This window comes from Vipera ursinii, assembly GCF_947247035.1.
Source record: "Vipera ursinii genome assembly, chromosome: 3".
Classification (NCBI taxonomy): Eukaryota; Metazoa; Chordata; class Lepidosauria; order Squamata; family Viperidae; genus Vipera; species Vipera ursinii.
In genome coordinates, this window is record NC_139516.1 from 5,442,949 (window position 1) to 5,464,610 (window position 21,662).

The 21,662-nt window shown below is 45.8% G+C and overlaps 1 protein-coding gene across 3 annotated transcripts in view; it reads right to left on the reverse strand.

Moving 5' to 3' along the window:
* Nucleotides 1–382: 382 nt before the first annotated feature.
* Nucleotides 383–21,662, reverse strand: part of RGS19 (regulator of G protein signaling 19) — a 63,470-nt gene continuing 42,190 nt past the window's right edge. For all 3 annotated transcript variants that reach the window (XM_083360993.1, XM_083360995.1, XM_083360994.1), the window contains exons 2-6: nucleotides 17,618–17,766; nucleotides 15,661–15,800; nucleotides 6,470–6,544; nucleotides 2,386–2,620; nucleotides 383–656 (exon numbers count right to left, since the gene is read on the reverse strand). In XM_083360993.1, coding sequence (XP_083217119.1) covers nucleotides 468–656; nucleotides 2,386–2,620; nucleotides 6,470–6,544; nucleotides 15,661–15,800; nucleotides 17,618–17,647 — 669 coding nt within the window. In that variant the 5' untranslated portion in view covers nucleotides 17,648–17,766 and the 3' untranslated portion in view covers nucleotides 383–467. The remainder of the gene's footprint in view (nucleotides 657–2,385; nucleotides 2,621–6,469; nucleotides 6,545–15,660; nucleotides 15,801–17,617; nucleotides 17,767–21,662) is intronic.

Consider the following 21,662-nt stretch of genomic DNA (forward strand, 5'->3'; position numbering starts at 1 on the left):
AAGAGAAAAATCCGAGAGAGAGAGAGAGATCCAACGTTCCGGAGATAATAACGGGCTTTGGCCTGGTTTCTTCTGCCCCCTTGCCCCAGAGGTCCACCTCCCAATTTGTTGCTGGTTGGTGGCTTCCTTCTGCGTTCTCCAACTCTAGGGTGACCGGCCAGATACTGGTCACCAAAACTGGTTCGGTCATGGAAGTAGAAGCCTGAGTTTGAAGTTCTTGGTGGTGACTGGCGTGGGCCCTTTTCTGAACGAAGAAAAACGGAAGTTGAGGACTGACCTTTCCAACAGCTGGACAATTGTCTGTGGTCAGAACTCAGCTGGGTTAAGTCTTCAGTCTATTTGTTCTGTAAGCTCATTTGGGAGATTTTTTTTAAAGAAGAAAGGGTGGGGGTGGGGGTCCGAAGAAAACACCTGCTCTATGGAAGGAAACCCTTCACTTGGTGTCTCCATCAATGGTACAGAAGGGCTTAAGACTCCGAAGACGACCGAGACACACTCTGGAGCAGAGCTTTGTATATGGCAGAGTTCAGAAAACGGGGGTAGGAGTCTCTGTGCATCAGTGTGTAAATCTGTAGCTGCGCATCGTCGAAGGTGTGCGAGGAAGGCTCCTGCATCTTGCGGTTGATGCCTTCGCGAACGCGGGAATCCAAGCTGACCTGAGCAAGGAGGGTGGGCAGAACGCAAAGAGAAAGATTATTCTGGTGGACTGTCAATCAAGGGAGAGTCAGACGGGACTAGCGGTTCAGGTTAAGTGAGTTCTAGTTCCGGTATTCTAATCCCGGTTTAGGTATGAAAGTCGGCTGGGTGACTTTGGACCAATCACCAGGCGATTGGGAGTTCTAGTCCTGCCTTAAACATGAAAGTCGGCTGGGTGACTTTGGACCAATCACCAGGAGACGGTGAGTTCTGCCTTAGATATGAAAGCTGGCTGGGTGACTTTGGACCAATCCCCAGGCGATTGGGAGTTCTAGTCCTGCCTTAAACATGAAAGTCGGCTGGGAGACTTTGGACCAATCACCAGGAGACGGTGAGTTCTAGTCCTGCCTTAGATATGAAAGCTGGCTGGGTGACTTTGGACCAATCTCCAGTAGATTGGGAGTTCTAGGCCCGCCTTAGACAAGAAAGCCAGCTGGGTGACTTTGGGCTATTCCCTCTTTTTCAGCCCGACCCACCTCACAGGGTTGTTGTTGTGGGGAAAATAGGAGGAGGAAGACATTTGCCAAGAATTTTCTCCTTGGTCATGGCTGGATCTGTTTAATGATCTTCTACCAGTTAGTTCCTGTTCTGCCCTGGAAGGCTTTGGAGAATAAGTCTATCCCCTCTTCTTTGTGATAGCCACTCAAACATTGTATGACAGCTGTCATGTCACCCCTAATCCTTCTCTTTGTTAGGCTAGACATACCCAGTTCCCTCAATCGTTCATCATACAATTTAACCTCCAGATTCCTTATTTATTTAGGTATTTTTGTCATATTTATACAGTGTATATTGGTGGTGGTGACCCTTTGACAGCTGATAATGAAACTTCTTTTTAATGTATGCCGATTAGTGTATATTCAATGTGACAATGGAAGTTATTGTTCTATTCTATTCTATTCTACAATCTTTCTGTTCTATTCTATTCTCCATTCCATGTTTTCTTTATTCTATTCTATTTTATCCTATTCTTCTACAATCCTATTCTATTCTATTCTATTCTATTCTATTCTATTCTATTCTATTCTATTCTATAATCTTTCTATTCTATTCTATTCTATTCTATTCTATTCTATTCTATTCTATTCTATTCTATTCTACAATCTTTCTATTCTATTCTCCATTCCATGTTTTCTTTATTCTATTCTATTTTATCCTATTCTTCTACAATCCTTCTATTCTATTCTATTTTATTCTATTCTATTCTATTCTATTCTATTATTCTATTCTATAATCATTCTATTCTATTCTATTCTATTCTATTCTATTCTATTCTATTCTATTCTACAATCTTTCTATTCTATTCTACATTCTATTCTACATTCTATTCTATTCTATTCTATTCTATTCTATTTTATTCTATTATTATGTCTTTTCCATCCTATCCTATCCTATCCTATCCTATCCTATCCTATCCTATCCTATCCTATCCTTGCTGCTCTTCTCTGCACTCTTTCTAGGAACTCAGAATCTTTTTTGTTACCATGGTGACTAGAACTGGACCCAGTACAGCTAGGGTCTGAAAGCTCAAAAGAGTTAAACCTCTGATCCCAGTGAGCGATCCAGATTGGATCTTGCAACATTATCCTGGGACACGTATATTCACCTTCATTCCTGAATTAAAATTGGTATCTGAAATTGGTACCTGAAATATTTTAGAGTGCTGGAATAAAATACGAAATGAAATACCTCCTTGGGAGAAAGGATGGAGATGTAATCTTCATAGATCATCCGTGCTTTCTCATCAATGGCATGTTTGTTGCATTCGCTTTTGAGTTCCTCGCACGCTAACCAAAAGAGCATGTTTTCTTCGCTGTATTCAGTCCGTAAGAATTCCCGAAACACGTTCCTGCCAGCTGGATTTTTCATCAACTTGTCAAATGACTGGGACCAGCCCTTGACTTCTTCGGTGGTGGGTTTGGTGCTGAAGCCACCAGGAACACAATCCAGCAGAAACAAAGCAAGGCAGAGTGAGTCACAGTAGAAAGAAGAGGAGAGGAGGAGGAAGAGATATGTTATTGGAGTAACATCTCAGTAATACTTACACATTATTTCTATTGGCAGCTTTAAGACCTGTGGACTTCAACTCAAGAGTTGAGGTCAACTTCAAGAGTTGAAGTCCACATATCTCAACTTAACCAATTCAACGCAACAGTTGAAGCTGTCTTCAAGAGTTGAAGTCCACACATCTTAACCAATTCCATTCAACAGTTGAAGTTGTCTTCAAGCTTTGAAGTCTATACATCTCAAGTCAACCAATTCAACAGATGACATCAATTTCAACAATTGAAGACCACTCACCTCAACTCAACCAATTCAACTCAATTTCAACAGCTGAAGTCCACACACCTCAACTCAACCCAATCAAAGTCAACTCAACAGGTGAAGTCAACTTCAACAGGTGAAGTCAACTTCAACAGTTGAAGTCCATGTGTCTTAAAATTGACAAGTTTGAGAAGATATTGTACAGCTTTCATGCTCCTTTGCTGGAGGCTCTTAAAAACAACTTACAGATAGTCCTCGACTTACAGCTATTCATTAAGTGACCATTTAAAGTTATAAAGCCACTGAAAAAAATGACTCATGACTGTAACTCACACGATCATCACAATATCCCCAGTCATGTGATCAAAATTCAAATGCTTCACAACCAGTATGTATTCACAATGACTGCAGCATCAAGATCACTATTTCTGATCTTCCCAGTTGGCTTCTGACACGCAAAATCAATAGGGACAGCTGAATTTGCTTAGAAACTCTGCGACCCACTTAACAATTACAGTCATTTGCTTAACACCTGTGGAAAAAAGGTGATTAAAATTTGTCAGAGCATGCAGTCTTACTGCGCGAGATAACCCAGGATTAAAAACAGTAAACAGTGGTCTATAGTAAAGGGTGGTTTATCTTACAGTATCTACAATATCACACACCAGGAACAATATACCTACACGTGCTAATACAGCAGGATCCAACAAACCAGTGACAGCAAGAAACGGAAGGAAAAAGAACACATCAGCAGAGCCTTCCCTTTTATACAAAGGCTCTTAAAGAGACACAGACCCTGCTGAGTCATTCCCATCTTTACATACGTTACATAAGTTGGTTAGCTGTTAAATCAATACCTTGACAAAATTGGGTGTGACTCACTCAACAACCATCTTGCTTAGACACTGAGGTTCTTATTTCAACTGTGGTTGTAAGTCAAGAACTACCTGCACGTTGCTCTAAGTCTACGCTCGGCAGCACCAACTTAGTGGTTGGGTTTACACTTGATGTATATACAGCAGACATGTCAAACCCGCGATGTCATGTGACATCGCGCAATGTATCGGAGTTTTTTTGCCATTGCTGGCAATGGGGTGGGCATGGTATCCCGATGACACCTCCAGCCCGTGGGCCGGCAGTTTGACATCCCTGATATAGAACGTCTTATAATAATAACAATAAAGTTGGAAGGGACCTTGGAGGTTATCTAGTCCAACCTTCTGCTCAGGCAGGAAATCCTACACCATTTCAGAGAAATGGCTGTCCAGTCTCTTCTTTAAAACTTCCAGTGTTGGAGCATTCACCACTTCTGGAGGCAAGTAGTTCCAGTGGTTAATTGTTCTCATTGTCAGGAAATTTCTCCTTAGTTCTAGGTTGCTTCTCTCCTTGACTAGTTTCCATCCATTGCTTCTTGACCTGCCTTCAGGTGCTTTGGAGAATAGCTTGACTCCCTCTTCTTTGGGGCAGCCCCTGAGATACTGGACCACTGCTATCATGTCACCCCTCACCCTTCTCTTCATTAAACTAGAGACACCCAATTCCAGCAACCTTTCCTTGTATATTTTAGCCACCAGTCCCGATTATCCTGGTTGCTCTCCTCTGCACTCTTTCTTCACAGACCAGTTACAGATTTAGTAGCAGCATCAGTACAATTTAACTGTTTAACCCTGGATTTCCCCCCCAGTAGTCGATCCTGATGTATAAACCCACAATATTCTGACCTTTCTAGTGACAGCTAGGCCGAGCCCCAAGCCATCCAAAGCCTTATAGGGGCCAAGCTAACAGGAGATATTTTTAACCAGGTTTTATAACCAAGCGTCACCCGGCATTAAACTCAATGCCTTTTCATGGAGGGTGGAAAGTTTCTTGCTTGCTAAAATCCTTTGTAAAGGAAGTAACCTGAGATCTTTCGCATCCAGAATCTGAGTTGCATAATCAACGACATCCAAATCTGATGGGGGGGGGTGGTAGGGCGGGGTGCAAAGCAGTGTGCATTCTTGTAATCTTTCACGAAAGGGACAACGGAGCAAAATCTAAATTTGCACCGGATGCCGAGAAATAATTAGGTCCATGCAGTGTTTTGACCTGCCGTGGGCATCTTACTGTACCCGTCGTCAGCTCCTTAGTGAGGGAACGGCCTTGAAAGACAGGAGGGCCCTCAGACTAGGCAGCAGTCAGATAAGAGGCAGCCGGGCCCACAGAAGTAAAAGGGACATGGCAAACATCTCAGGCGGGACCCTCCTTAGTTACTTGGGATGTAAAGTCGGAGGGGGGGGAGAGAGAGAGAGATGCATTTCGAGACCTGCAAGATTGTGTTAATTTAACCTTATAATAAACTTAGTAGTCTAGGTAGCCGCCGACTTACAACAGTTCCCTTAGTGACCGTTCGAAGTTACTGCTGTGATTCCTCGCCAGCCCCTGGATCTGGCAGCTGAGTCTGAGGACTCAGATGAGGAGGAGGAGGGGCCTGGAGTGACATCAGAGTCAGAGGAAGGCTCTGAGGAGCTCCGAGAGTTACAGTCGGACGAGGAGCCTGGCCCCTCTACTCACGCTCAGGCTGAGACACGGCTGTGCTGGGACTCTGAGTTGGACAGCAATGAAGAACAGCTGGGACAAATCCAGGATGCACGAAAGCGCAGGCGAGAGAAGCGAGTAGGACAGAGGGAGGCAGTGGGGCGGCTCCAAAGGCAAAGGAGAAGGCATTAGGAAGCCACGCCGTGGCTGAATTATAAAAGGGAAGGTGTGGGAGGTGCTGGTTGCCGAAGGCCGCCGTTCGTGTTGAGGATCGAGTTTCTGTGGACTGTGTTTGTTTGCCTTGGACATTGACTCAGGTCTGTGATTATTAAAAGAGGGGTTTGGGGTTTTCCAGCAGTTCCTGCCTGCTTGATTGGAAGAGGAGTTTCTCCTTGTGAGCATAACAAGGACTCACTTGGGCTGGGACAGAACAGTTACAACGGCACTGAAAAAAAGGACTTACGACCGTTTTTCACACGACCGCTGCAGCATCTCCCTATGGTCATGTGATCAAAGTTCAGACGCTTGGCAACTGGCATGTACTCATGACGGTTGCAGGTTGTCCCGAGGTCATGTGATCCCCTTTTGCCACCTTCTGACAAGCAAAGTCGATGGAAGACGCCGGATTCCACTTAAACAACCGTGATACCGGACTTGAACCCCTGCAGGGATTCACTTTAATAACCGTGGCAAGGAAGGTCGTAAAATGGGTGAAAACAACTGTCTCGCTTAGCAACGGAAATTTGGGGATGCAATTGTGGTCGTACGTGGAGGCCTCCCCGACGGCCCGTAGGTTGAAGAGACCCCGGGGGAATGACCCTGCAAGAAAGGTCGTAAAACGGGGCAAAACTGGCTTAAACAAATTTCTCACTTAGCAGCCCAAGTTCTGGGTTCGATTGTGGTCGTAAAGTCGAGGACTAGCTGTACTAACTGCACGCGTTGCAAAAAAAAAAAACCAACAAAAACAACAATAACAACAAAAGGTAAAACTCACCAGGATTCACAGTTGGGAATGGTCTCCAATTTGGTTTCGCGAGATGCTCTCCAGGCCCTCTCCCGGTCTTCATTCCTAAGGCCGGGGGGGAGGGGCAGAAAGGGGAGAAAAATGAGAATTTCCTGAAGATCTGAATCAAAAACCATGGCTTTACAAATTACCGATAAGTCCTTGACTTGCAACCTTTCATTTAGTGACTGTTTGAAGTTACAATGGCACCCGGAATGAAAATGACTGTTTTTTTTTTCACACTGAAAACCACGGCAACCCTCCCAAGTGATCAAAATTCAGACGCTCGGCAGCCGGCTCCCATTTATGACGGCTGCGTCGTTTCCCCCCGGGTCACGTGATCCCTTTTTGCGACCTTCGGACGGGCAAAGTCCATGGGGGCAGCCGGATTCACCTAACAACCGGATTCCTCACTTTATATAACTGCAGGGATTCACTTAGCAACTGCGGCAAGGGAGAACGTAAAAAGAGGCAAAGTTCACGTAAAGAGCGTCTCGCGCAGCAGCTGAAATTTTTGCACAATTGTCCTGCTACGTGGAGCACTAATTACACGGCTGTATTTTAAAGCCCTAAATGGCTTGGGCCCGGGATATCTGAGGGAACACCTGCTGCCAGCATCAAGTTCCCTTCGTCCAGTGCGCTCCCACAGGGAGGGTCTTCTCAGGGTGCCGCCGGTTAAAGACTGCCGGCGGGTAACACCCAGGGGTAGGGCCTTCTCAGTGGGTGCGCCTGCCCTGTGGAACCAGCTGCCTGCGGAGCTTAGGACTGCCCCCACCCTCCGTTCTTTCCGCCGGGACCTGAAGACTTGGCTCTTCGAGCTCTCTGGCCCAGGCTGAGAATTTAATTTTTCATTTTAATTTTAACTGGGTTTTAATTTTCTCAGGGTTCTATTTAATCTCTTTTCATTTTTGTTTTAACGTTTGTATTGACTGTTTTTTTAAATGCCCCGTAAACCGCCCTGAGTCCTTCGGGAAAGGGCGGTATATAAATCTAAATAAAATAAATAAATAAATAAATAAATAAAGCGTTCAAGTGAGGCCGTTTGGTGTAGTGGTTACGGCCTCACAGCAAGAAACCTGGAGAAATGTAAACACAAGTCAGGCACCTATTAACACGTTCGGTGGACTTGTGATAAAAGTCAAGAATTATTGGGAAAAAAGTACACACACCTGGCTTGGAAAGATGTTAGGAGAACATGTTGATTTTAAACCTGAACTTTTATTATTATTATTATTATTATTAGGTACAATGCCAGAAAAGACTAATAAACAAAGCTTATACTTGACTTTTCAAGTCACGAGAGCGGCAAGAATTATATTTGCGCACCGCTGGAGAAATGAAGGAATACCATCAGAGGAAGAAAGAATTAGAAAAAATACTAGAATGTGCAGAAATGGACAGAAATGGACCTGGAAAGTTAACACAACCCAGGTGGCCAGAAAGGCCCAACAGAGGCTTCACTTTCTTAGGGTCTTGCGGAAGAACAGGGTAGAACAACGGCTAGTGACCCTCTTTTACCGGTCTACCATAGAGAGCGTCCTCTCGTATGGTATTGTGGTTTGGTATGCTGGTCTGACAGCCGCGGATAGGAAAGTATTACAGAGGGTAGTGAGCACAGCACAAGACATGGTGGGCTGTCCCCTGACACCACTGGATGACCTCGCCAGGGCTCCTTGGAAGAGTGAGGAAGATTCTCAGGGACGACTCACACCCTGGACGGTATCTTTTTACTCTCCTACCATCGGGTAGGAGATATAGGAATATAGCCAGCCGTACCAACAGGCTGAAAAATAGCTTTTATCCGTGGGCTGTTAGGCTTTTAAATGGGACATAATCTTATGCAGAATTGACTTGGGAGGTCGGTGTGTGGTGTGGTTGGTTCACATGGTGTGGTGGGATGGAGGGTTTGTTGTCACTGTGTGTTGGGGGGAGAGAGCACAGGGGGAGGCTCAGCTAATCTCAATGTACACATGTTGTACTTTGACAATAAAGGTTTATTATTATTATTATTATTATTATTATTATTATTATTATTATTATTATTATTATTATTATTGACTATGAGACTGAAAGAAAAGGAAGAAACGGACAATTAGCAAGCCTGGGACTTATTGTTATGCTTATGCTTATTAGACTTATATACCGCCCTTCTCCTGTAGGACTCAGGGCGCTTCACTTTTGTAATTTGCATTGTTATTTTAAATTCCTTAATTTGAAATAGCAAGACAAATTACAAAAGTTAAGAAAAATTAAAATAATTAAATTTAGTCCTTGAATAAAATAAAACCCCTATTTAACCCCTATTACCCCCCCCCCCCGTAGATAGGGCTCGCAATTTGGGTGTCCTCCTTGATTCACAGCTCAATTTTGAAGATCATATAGGAGCTGTGACCAGGTTTTTTTTTACCATTGGCTAGAAAGACGCGGTGGCTCAGTGGGTTAGGACGCTGAGCTTGTCGATCAGAAGATCGGCAGTTTGTATAAAATATTTTATAGATGGCATCTAGATCCTAAAAAGCTTGCAAGTATGTATCCGAATTATCAGCCAAAATGCTGGAGATGTGGTGATGAAGATGCAACATATTTTCATGTATGGTGGACTTGTAAAAAGGTTAAGGCCTTCTGGATAAAAATTTGGTGGAATATGCAGAAGATCTTCAAGCAAAGGATAAAGTTTTGTCCGCAATTTTTCTTGTTGGGAATAATTACGGATGCTACGGTTGTGGACACTAAATTGATGTTAAATTTAATTACGGCAGCAAGACTTTTGATAGGTCAGTATTGGAAGAAAGAGGAACTGCCGACCATAGAAGAGTGGACTTTAAAGGTCTCCGACCTGGCAGAGATGGCGAAGATTTCGGCTTATTTGAAAGATCACTCGCAAGAACGTTATATTATGGAATGGAGAAAATGGATTGAATTTATCCAGAACAAGTATAGGGTCAAGAAGTTTCATGTAGCATTTGAATAAGTCTTCTTTCTTTTTTTTCTTTTTCTATTTTAGCTTTTCTATATATATTTAATATTACTAAGGTTTGTTTTATCCTATATAAGCTAGAGAGTGATGGATTTTAGAGTTTATGGTTTTTAGTATATGGTTGTTTATGATTGGTTTTTTTTATATATATACCTTGTATTTAGCTCTGGGAAGTCGGGGGGGGAAGGGGGGAGGGGGGAGAGGGAGGGGGGAGGGAGAGGGGAGGGGGAGGGGGGATTGTTAAAGATAAACTGTATGTTAAAACTTTTTAATAAAAAAAAAAAAAGATCATCGGCAGTTTGGCGGGTCGAATCCCGAGTGCCGCGTAGCACAGTGAGCGCCTGTTACTCGTCCCAGCTTCTGCCAACCTAGCAGTTCGAAAGCACGTGAAAAATGCAAGTAGAAAAATAGGGACCACGACAGTGGGAAGGGAACAGCGTTCCGTGCGCCTTTGGCGTCTAGTCATGCCGGCCACATGACCACGGAGACGTCCTCGGACAAGCGCTGGCTCTTCAGCTTTGAAACGGAGATGAACACCGGCCCCTAGAGTCAGAAATGACTAGCATGCATGTGCGGGGGAACCTTTACCTTTAGAAAGGATTAGAAATTAAATATGTCTTAGTGTGTAAACTCAGACAGCATATTGGTTGAAAAATTACTATTGTGTGTATGGAAAAAAACGAATAAAAAACTTCCATTAAAATAAAAGAAAGAAACCAGGAGACTGTGAGTTTTTAGTCCCGCTGCTTTAAGGCTGGGGAATTCTGGGAGTTGAAGTCCACGCAGCTTCAAAGTCGCCATGTTTGAAAAACGCGGGCCTAAGGGAAGGGCTCCTCAAGCTATTATCAGACCGCAAGGAAGAGAAGACCGTGTTGTCATCGGCACTTCATTTTTCTTGGGATGATTTAATAGCGAGATCAACCACAAAGCAATCCAGGCAAGTTGCAAAAACCATTGGAAACGAGGGAATCAAATTCAACAGAGACCGCATTGCTCAATTAAGCCAAGGGAAAATCAAACATGCAGGCAAAGCATTATTTATACCCAGACTGCTAATTGTGGAAAAAAGAAAAAAAGACTTGAGAATAATTAATTGTCTGCAAAGGGAATCAGAATTAATAGGGCGATGTGGCTCCCAGTGGGGTTTTTTCTTTTTTCTTTCCTGATTTTTGAATTTTGGTCTGCTTTGATTTGGCCAGTAGATGTCAGGACTCTCTTAAGTGTTTAATCAGCCAGAAGACTAAATAGAAGCTAAAATTCTAGAGCAGAGGTCTTCAAACCTGGCCCTTTTTATGACTTGTGGACGTCAACTCCCAGAATTCCTCAGCCAGGCACGCCTGGCTGAGGAATTCTGGGAGTTGACGTCCACAAGTCATAAAAGGGCCAAGTTTGAAGACCCCTGGTCTAGAGATAACCAGAACAGTTCCACTCGTATTGTCAAGTAAAATTAAGTTAGTCCTCAATTTACAACAGTAGTTTAGTGAGCATTTGAAGTTACTACTACTTGGTGGAGCAGTGGGCTAATGCCTCCTTAAGTAACACCATCTGCCTGCAATTAGTGCAGGTTCGAGTCCCACCAGGCTCAAGGTTGACTCAGCCTTCCATCCTTCCGAGGTAGGTAAAATGAGGACCCAGATTGTTGGGGGCAATTAAGCTGACTTTGTAATAATGCCGCTTGGGGTGTGTGTGTGTGAAAGCCCTAATAAGCAGGCATATACATAGAATGAAGGCTACTGCTAAGCTTGTAAGCCGCCCTGAGTCTTCGGAGAAGGGCGGGATAGAAATGGAATTAAAAATTTATAAAGCCTTACTGGGACCATATCTGGAATACTGCAACCAGTTTTGGTCACCACATTATAAAAAAGATGTAGAGACTCTGGAAAGAGTGCAGAGAAGAGCAACTAAGATGATTAGGGGACTGGAGACTAAAATATACCAAGAAGGGCTGCAAGAACCAAGCATGGCTAGCTTAATGAAAAGAAGACCAGGGGTGACACGATAGCAACCTTCCAATATCTGAGGGGCTGCCACAAAGAAGAGGGGGGTGAATTTATTTTCCAAGAAGGCAATACCAGAAGGTAAGACAAGAAACAATGGATGGAAAGTAATCAAGGGGAGAAGCAACCCGGAATTAAAGAGAAACTTCTTACCAGTGAGAACAATTAATCAGTGGGAGGACTTGCCTCCAGAAGTTGTGGGGCCTTCATCACTAGAGGTTTTTAAGAAGAGATTGGACAACCATTTGTCCGAAATGGTATAGGTCAGGGGTCTTCAAACTTGGCCCTTTGATGACCTGTGGACTTCAACTCCCAGAATTCCTCAGCCAGGCACTCTGGCTGAGGAATTCTGGGAGTTGAAATCAACAAGTCATAAAAGGGCCAAGTTTGAAGAGCCCTGGTACAGTGTTTCCTGCTTGATCAGGGGGTTGGACTAGAAGACCTCCAAGGTCCCTTCTGACTCTGTTATTCTGAAAAAAGTGACTTAGGAACATCTGTCACACTTATGACCATTGCTGCATCCCCATGGGTCATATGATCAACATTCAGAGGCTTGGCAACCGACTCATATTTATGACGCTCGCAGTGTCCCGGCGCCACAGGATCCCCTTTTGCGACCTCCAGACAAGCAAAGTCAATGGGGAAGCCAGCTGCAGTGATTCACTTAACAACGGTGGCAAGACTAGTTGTAAAATGGGGCAAAACTCCCTTAAACAACTGTCTCGCTTAGTAACAAGAAATTCTGGGATGCAATTGTGATCGTTAAGTGGAGTACCTGCAGATCAGAGGTCTTCAAACTTGGCCCTTTTATCACTTGTGGACTTCAACTCCCAGAATTCCTCAGCCAGGCACAAATTCTGGGAGTTGAAGTCCACAAGTCATAAAAGGGCCAAGTTCTATTCCATTCCATTCCAGTCTGTATTTCTATTCTATTCTATTCTATTCTATTCTATTCTATTCTATTCTATTCTATTCTATTCTATTCTATTCTATTCTATTCTATTCTATTCTATTCTACTCTACTCTATTGTACTCTATTCTATTGTACTCTATTTTCTATTCTATTTTCTATTCTATTCTATTGTACTTTCTTTTCTTTTCTTTTCTTTTCTTTTCTTTTCTATTCTTTTCTATTCTTTTCTACTCTACTCACTGGCCCTCTTCTCTTTGCTCAGGAGCTGGGGAAAGTTAGAAAAAATATATACAGTTAGTCTGCGAGTTTCTCCTCTAGTGGACCCTGGAATTTCCATTGTAAGTCACGGTCATAAGCTGAGGCACCCATGTGATCGGAGCTGATCTTATGACTTTTTTCTGCAGTGGTTGTTAAGTGAATGTCGTGGTCGTTAAGTGAGCCCGTGTATTCCTATCAGGACATTTTTTTCCCAGAGGGTTGGAAACTGGCAAAACACTTTGTTAAGTGGCGGTCACTTGTCTGTGGAATGCTGCAACTGCCTTAATGGTGGGTCCGTTGTCAAGTCCCCCCCAAATGCGTTCACATCAGTGTGTGTGTGTGTAGTTTTTGCAACCTGAGAACCTGCTCTAAGTAGCTTTGGGGGGAGGGCCCATAATAACTGAACAGTTGCTAAGTGACCGGTCGCTAAGTGAGGACTACTTATAATGCCTCCTGAATGCAAACAAGCATAGACAGTCCTCAGCTTGCGACCATTTGTTTAGGGACCTTTCAAAGTTACAACAGAAAAGTGACTTAGGATCCATTTTTCACACTTACGACCGTGGCAGCCTTCCCCCCCCCATGGTCATGTGTTCAAAATTCAGGCACTTTAGCAACCAACTCCTATTTGTGATGGTTGTGTTGTCCCAGGTTACGTGATCTCCTTTCGTGACCTCCTGACAAGCAACGGGAAGCCAGGTTCACTTAGCAACTGTGCTGCTACTTGAACCACTGCCGTGATTCACTTAACAACAAAGTAACACCAGCTGCCTGCCATTAGTGCAGGTTCGAGTCCCACCAGGCTCAAGGTTGACTCAGCCTTCCATCCTTCCGAGGTGGGTAAAATGAGGACCCAGATTGTTGGGGGCAATTAAGCTGACTTTGTAATAATGCCGCTTGGGGGTGTGTGAAAGCCCTAATAAGCAGGCATATACATAGAATGAAGACTACTTCTAAGCTTGTAAGCCGCCCTGAGTCTTCGGAGAAGGGCGGGATATAAATGGAATTAAAATAAAAATAAAATAAAAATAAAACAGTGGCAGGAAAGGTCGTAAAAAGGGGGGAGGCAAAACTCAATGAACAACTGCCCTACTTAGCAACAGGGATTTGGGGCTCGATTGCAGTCCCGACTCGAGGACTACCTGTAGTTTCATAGTCCAGTCTTATCAGCTTAGCAGAGTGCTCAAATATTTCCATTTTTTTAAAAAAACATTTCTACCAAAGAACACTTTTAAAGTATACCTTCGTTGGGCCCCGCTGCTTACCACGGAAAGATGGCTGCCTTCCTGGGTTTGGCACCACATGGTAGCGCTCATTAAACGCTCATTAGCCCTTGCACCTTAAAGCAGGGCGTATTATGCAAATCGTCTGGAAGAAGAGTTTCGTGCCTCTTGCGAATACCACACTTCCCTGCCAGCTACTCTGGGCAGCCTGGGGTGATGGAACAAGAGAAGCACAGCCATTTTTCAAGAACTACGCTAAGTTTAAAGAGATGGCTCATTAAAGCAGCAGCATCTCTCTCCCACCCCCCAGCTCAACTGAGCATCTGCAAAAGATCCGGCTGCTTTAATAGGTTCAGATTGGAAATCATTAGTAGAGTTAGTTCCTCGACTTATGATTGTAGTGGGGCTTGCCCATCACGGTCCTAAGTGGTGATGGTTTGTAAAACGGGTCACCTGCTTGACCGATCTGATTTTACAAAGCTTCTTGTTGCGGTGGTTGTCACGCGAACACTGCAGCTGTTAAGCAACGTAAAGGTTCGCCATGGGCCAGTTTGGCCGAAAATGGAAGTAAATGGTGATTTTTGGCAACACTGTTGTAAGACGTTGTCACATGGCTGTGGGACCCTGGAAACAAGACATAAATATGGGCTGGATGCTGAGCGCTTGACGTTCAGTCATGCAACTGTGTGTGTGTGAGAGAGAAAGAAAGAGAAAGAAAAAGAGAGAAGAAAGTAAGGAGGGAATAAAGAAAGAAAATAAGGAAGGAAGGAAGGAAAGAAAGGAAAGGAAGGGAAGGGGGAGGGAAGGGAAGGAAAGGAAGAAAAATAGGAGGGGAGGGAGGGGAAGGGAAGGGAGGGGAGGGAAGGGAAGGAAAGGAAGAAAAATAGGAGGGGAGGGAGGGGGAGGGAGGGGAGGGAAGGAAAGAGAAGGGAAAGGAAGGGAAGACAAGTGGGAGGGGAGGGAAGGAAGAAAAATAGGAGGGGAGGGAGGGGAAGGGAGTGGAGGGAAAGGAAGAAAAATAGGAGGGGAGGGAGGGGAAGGGAGGGGAGGGAAAGGAAGGGAAGGAAGACAAGTGGGAGGGGAGGGAAGGGAAGGGAAGGAAGAAAAATAGGAGGGGAGGGGAAGGGAAGGGAGGGAAGTAAAGAGAAGGGAAAGGAAGGGAAGGAAGACAAGTGGGAGGGGAGGGAAGGGAAGGGAAGGAAGAAAAATAGGAGGGGAGGGGAAGGGAAGGGAGGGAAGGAAAGAAGGGAAAGGAAGGGAAGGAAGACAAGTGGGAGGGGAGGGAAGGGAAGGGAAGGAAGAAAAATAGGAGGGGAGGGAGGGGAAGGGAGGGGAGGGAAGGAAAGAGAAGGGAAAGGAAGGGAAGACAAGTGGGAGGGGAGGGAAGGGAAGGAAGAAAAATAGGAGGGGAGGGAGGGGAAGGGAGGGGAGGGAAGGAAAGAGAAGGGAAAGGAAGGGAAGACAAGTGGGAGGGGAGGGAAGGGAAGGGAAGGAAGAAAAATAGGAGGGGAGGGAGGGGAAGGGAGGGGAGGGGAGGGAAAGGAAGGGAAGGAAGGAAAGGGAAGGATGGGATGGATTCTGGCCATCAGAATCACATCATAAGTAACCCCGGAGAGGTCCATCATAACTTTCAAGCATTCAGTAAGCCATCGTCGTTAAGTCTAGGACTACTTGCAAAGAAGGCAGAGTCCTGGCAGAGGTGTGAAGCCGTGCATGTGTGCAGCTGTGCCGGTGTATAGAAGAAGCAGAGCGGAGGCCAGGAAAGAGCCGAAGCCCACCCTCCCACCCCCCGCCTTCCCGTAGGAGGCACCTACCAGGAGCAGCTGCAACAGCACCACCAGCACAGGGAGCAGGGGTTGCCCCGACGGTGGTTGCTGGCCCTCCGCAGTGCAGCCGGAGACGTCTCATGCTGGGACATTGGAAGCGGTCTGTCCGGGTACGGCGGCTCTGGGTACTGGAAAGGGGAGGAGCCAAACAGAGAGGGTGAGGAACAAGCCATATCGGCCAGCGGACTCGGCGGGAGGCCCTGCAGAAAACATTCAATCCTTCCTTCCTTCCTTCCTTCCTTCCTTCCTTCCTTCCTTCCTTCCATCCCATTCAGTCTTTCATTCACTCACCGATTCATTCTCTCATTCGTCGATGGATCGATTCGTTCATTCATTCCATCCATCAATAGATATTGAGCACAGTGGTTAGAAGGCAGTATTGCAGGCTGTTTCTGCCCACTGCCGGCAGTTCGATCCTGGCCGGCTCAAGGTCAGCTCAGCCTTCCATCCTTCCGTGGTCGGTAAAATGAGGGTCCGGAGAGTTGGGAGGGGCAATAACGCTGATTCTGTAAAACGCTTAAGAGAAGGCTGTAGAGCAGGGGGTCTTCCAACTTGGCCCTTTTATAACTTGTGGACTTCAACTCCCAGAATTCCTCAGCCAGCGTGCCTGGCTGAGGAATTCTGGGAGTTGAAGTCCACAAGTCATAAAAGGGCCAAGTTGGAAGACCCCTGCTGTAGAGAGTTCTGGGGCAGTATATAAACCTTAAGCGCTAATGATATTCTCATCCATTCATTCGTTCATCCCCATGGGTCACGTGATCGAAACGTGGGCGGGAGGGGCTTGGCAACTGACTTGTATTTATGACGATTGTATTGTGCCGGGGCCATGTGACCACCATCCCAGCCGGCTGCCGACAAACAAAGTCAATGGGGCGTGTGTGTGTGTGTGTGTGTGTGTGTCGGGGGGGGGGGGGAAAGGCAGCTTTGCTTAACGACCGCATGATTCACTTTAACAACCGCAGTGATTTGCTCAACAACCGTGACAAAAATTATCTTAAAAAGCGCGGCAAAAGTCCCTTGGCTTGGCAACGGAAGGTTTGGGCTCAGATGTGGCCGTTAAGTCAAGGACTAAACTAGAGTCTTTTCTTGGGTCAGTGCCAGTTGATGCCCTACAACAGGGACCCCCAAACCCCGGGCTGCAAACCCTTACCGGTCCACAGGCTGTTGGAACCAGGTCGTGCATGTACGGGAATCTAGGTTTTTATTTATTTATTTTATTTTTAATTCCATTTATATCCCGCCCTTCTCCGAAGACTCAGGGCGGCTTACAAGGTTAGCAATAGCCTTCATTCTATGTATATGCCTGCTTATTAGGGCTTTCACACACACCCCAAGCGGCATTATTACAAAGTCAGCTTAATTGCCCCCAACAATCTGGGTCCTCATTTTACCTACCTGGGAAGGATGGAAGGCTGAGTCAACCTTGAGCCTGGTGGGACTCGAACCTGCACTAATTGCAGGCAGCTGGTGTTACTTAAGGAGGCATCAGCCCACTGCTCCACCAAGGCTCTTTTCTTTAGTTAATTTATTTTCCCAGGAATGGGGAAGGTTTGGGGGTGCCACCTTCGTGTCCTTTGCTTCGTGCACCGTCTGGGGCATTGTACTTCTTCCTCCCCCGACTTACACACCTGCACAATCACACACCTGTTGGTGCTGCACCAGCCTCAGAGCCTGAAACCGCCAAGAGAGGCTCCTAACGAAGGATGAAAGGGCAACGGTTGGAGAGACGGCGCAGGTGTTCCTCTCCAGAGCTAACAACAGCCCTGGTTCGCAACTTCACAGAGGTTGTGTGTGCAAAACCTATTGCCCCCGCCCCGCCCCGCCACCCACCCACCCCGTTGTCACCGGTCCGTGGAGCCAGCAAGGCTGGAGACCGCCGCCTTACAAGCAAGAGTTTGAAAATGTTCTCCTGGGTTTTGCGAAGGAGTTAGGATCTGCTGCTTACCTGCTTCCCCACTTCGCAAACGGTCGGCATGGACAGTCCTCTTCAGGCCTTCTGGCCCACGCCGGGTGTTTCGTCGGTGCCCGAGGGCCGACCAGATGTCCCCGTGGCCCCCGCCCGGCCTAGGGCAATTGCAGCTTAGCGAACAGCCCCTGCCGAAAGCAACAACATTGCCGTGGTTACAAGGACACTCCCTGTCCTGGTCTTCCAAGCCTCCACACCATCGAAATTTAAAAGCCTTGCATTAATTCACTGCGGTTTTAAAGCATCCTTCTTCGTGAGGGCAATGCAGAGATTCTGAAGGAGAAGCCGACAAAAAGCAGGAAGCTTGATCAGGACAAATTGTGTGTGTGTGTGTGTGTGTGTGTGTAATATATATATATATATATATATATATATATATATATATATATATATATATATATATATATATATATATATCAAAAAACAAAATCTTGCTTCACACTCTCTCCCATCCCAGGAAATCAGGTCCTCTCCTGCTTCACAGTTCCAATTTTTGGGAGCGCAGCTTCTTCAAAGATATTGAGGTGATAAGAGGGGCAGTTTGGTCTGGGGGGGGGGGGAGAAAGGCGCCAGGCTAGAAAGTGGGCGACGGTGAATTTTAGTCCCGCTTTAGGCACGAAGACGACTGGGCGACCTTGGGGCAGTCACCCTCTCTCAGTGTTAGGAAGAAGATGGCTAGGGCAAACCACGTCTGAAATCCAGCCAAGAAAACTGCAGGAAAATTTCTCTCCTCTTTCTCACACACAGTCATTTAGGATCAATGATCCCCAGTAAAGGAACCGATCATAATCAAGCAATCTGGTCTAGTGGTTAAAGCACCAGGCTAGTAAACCAAGAGACTGTGAGTTCTAGTCCCGCCTTAGGCGCAAAAACCAGCTGGGCGACTTTGGATCAATCAGCGGCAGATTGTAAGTTCTAGTTCTGCCTTAGGTATGAAAGCCAGCTGGGTGACTTTGGGTCAATCACCAGGAGACGGTGAGTGCTAGTTCCACCTTAGGCCTAAAATCCAGCGGGCGTCTTTGGATCAATCGCCAGGAGATTGTGAGTTCTAGTTCCGCCCAGGCATGAAAGCCAGCTGGGTGACTTTGGGTCAATCATCAGGAGATTGTGAGTTCTAGTTCTGCCTAGGCATGGAAACCGGCTGGGTGACTTTGCACCAGGCACCAGGAGACTCATGACCTGGTCATGAAAGGCAGGTGGATGACCTTGAGTCAGTCACTCTCAGCCCATCCCACCTCACAGGGTTGTTGTTGTTGTTATTGGGGGGAAATAGGAGGCCGAAAATTTGTTGGATGTGTCTGTTGCTTTGAGTCCCTTGTAAAAATCATGGAATATCAATAATAAAATTAAGAGTTAATCAAAGAAATATGCTGCAGAGTATATACACGCCTTCGTAACTGCTGTGTTATATAAAGTGTAGTTCCTTGATTAGGGAAAGCCAGTTGTATATAAACAGAGAGCAGACCCCACTCCCGTCTAGCATTGATGATGTTACCTAGTTGGGTCATGAAACGTCTGCCAAAAAAACTAACCAAACTCAGATTGCACTAAGGCAGGGGTCTGCAACCTTGACAACTTTCAAGACTTGTGGACTTCAGCTCCCAGCATTCCTCCACCAGCATAGCTGGCAGAGGAATTCTGGCATATGAAGTCCACAAGTCTTAAAAGTTGTCAAGGTTGCAGACCCCTGCACGAAGGACCCCACAGAGATTAAAGCAGCAGAACGATGTTTTCCAGTCGTCTTCACTCTTTTCACTCAATGCTTTCTGAGGTCCTTAGCAACGTTTAGACCACCCTTCTTCCACTACCCAAGCTGCAAGGTTCGGATCTGAGCATCCACAAAGGATCCACCAAGATTTCACGTACTCTTATCTCCCAGGAGTTCAATGAGGTCTCCATAAACCGCCAAAAAAAGGTCTCCCTGAAAATTGAAGCACTGATGATGTTATCTAGTTGGGTCATGAAATGTCTGCAAGAAAACAACCCAACTCAGAGAGCACTAAGGACCCCACAGTCCTAATCCTCCTCCTCTTCCCACTGATGATGTTCCCTAGTTTGGTAATGAAACGTCTGCAAGAAAACAACCCAGCTCAAAGAGCACCAAGGACCCCACAGTCCTATTCCTCCTCCTCCTCGCAAACCCCACTTCCTTCTAGCACTGATGATGTTACCTAGTTGGGTCATGGAACGTCTGCAAGAAAACAACCCAGCTCAGAGAGCACCAAGGACCCCACAGTCCTATTCCTCCTCCTCCTCGCAAACCCCACTTCCTTCTAGCACTGATGATGTTACCTAGTTGGGTCATGGAACGTCTGCAAGAAAACAACCCAGCTCAGAGAGCACCAAGGACCCCACAGTCCTATTCCTCCTCCTCCTCCTCCTCCTCCTCGCAAACCCCACTTCCTTCTAGCACTGATGATGTTACCTAGTTGGGTCGTGAAACGTCTGCAAGAAAACAACCCAGCTCAGAGAGCACTAAGGCCCCCTAATTAAAGCATTACTACAACACTGATCCAGTTCATTCAGCTATCAACCACCTTCCCAATTTTGTCACCGGGTGTATCTTCAGCTGCCAAGTGCAGCTCTGAAGGTCAAACTTTATGTCCTAATACTTGTTTATGCTTTATGCACGCTGTGTTCTGTGCCTTCTTCCCAGGAAAGGGAAGATTCAAATACAGTGTCAAGACACAGCGTATTTCATAGAGCGACACTGAAGGATCCCAGGCTGCTCTCCTTCCCGTTCCTTTTGTCCTTTGTCGAGCAAAGAGAAAGTCATGCAAAGGGCAGACGTCCGATGAGCACGTTCATCTTCTGAGACCGCCATGATGAGGAACGCTTCGCTCAAAGGTTAGAAATCCATTTGTGTAAAATGGTATAGGGTCTCCTGCTTGAGCAGTGGGTTGGACTAGAAGACCTCCAAGGTCCCTTCCAACTCGTGTTAAATTGGAATGGCAGATCTTTGGCATCTTTGGAGTAGAAAATCTTCAGGAATTCTGGGAGTTGAAGTCCATGCATTGAGAAACACTGATCTAGACCAGTGTTTCTCAACCTCTATTACTTTTAAGATGCACGGACTTCAACTCCCAGAATTCTCCCGCCAGCATGGATGGCTGAGGAATTCTGGGAGTTGAAGTCCATCCATCTTAAAGTGGCCAAGGTTGAGAAACATTGATCTAGGCAGTTTAGCAGACCCCAGGTTTAGTCTAGTTAGTCCTTGACTTACAATCATTTTTTCAACATCTGTTGCAAGTTACCCCACCACTGAAAAAGTCACTTATAACCGGTCGTCACATTTATGACCATGATAGCATCCCCATGGTGACGTGATCATGGTTGCGGCACCCTGCAGTCACATGATCTTCATTCGCAACTTTCTCAGCCGCTTTCTAACAAGCCAAGTCAAAGGAGGCAGCTTAATGACCGCCGGATTCACCCAACAAATGCAGTGATTCGCTTAACAACGGTGGCAAAAAAGGTCGTAAAATTGGGCGACACGCACTCAGCAACTATCTGGCTTAAGTCACAGAAATCTGGGGCTGAATTGTGGACCCACGTGGAGGGCTCGTTCTGTTTCTTTCGCCTGTTTAAAATCTAACAAATATAACACGAAGCTTAATACGATATGATTTTCCCCTACAGCCGGGAAGAAAACAGATGGATTTTGCATCAGCTTTTTTCTTTATTTTATAGCTCCATTTTATTCAACGGGTTCCATTCAGCTATTCTGGGAACGGTTCCCAGATCTCGAGGTAAGCATTGCTAGCCAAGTAAGAGGTCAGTGCAGCTCTTTGCCCAACACAGTTTGCTTAGAATCTTTCTTGGCTTTTCAAAACAATGAATAGGAGTGCAACAACAATAAGAAAGTTTAACGTCCCAGAGCGGATTCCAACTGCGAGATTTCCTAATACTCCCACATACGTACATGTATGCATGTATATATGGTTGTTGTTAGTTGCGAAGTCATGTCCGACCCATCGCGACCCCATGGACAACGTTCCTCCAGGCCTTCCTGTCCTCCACCATC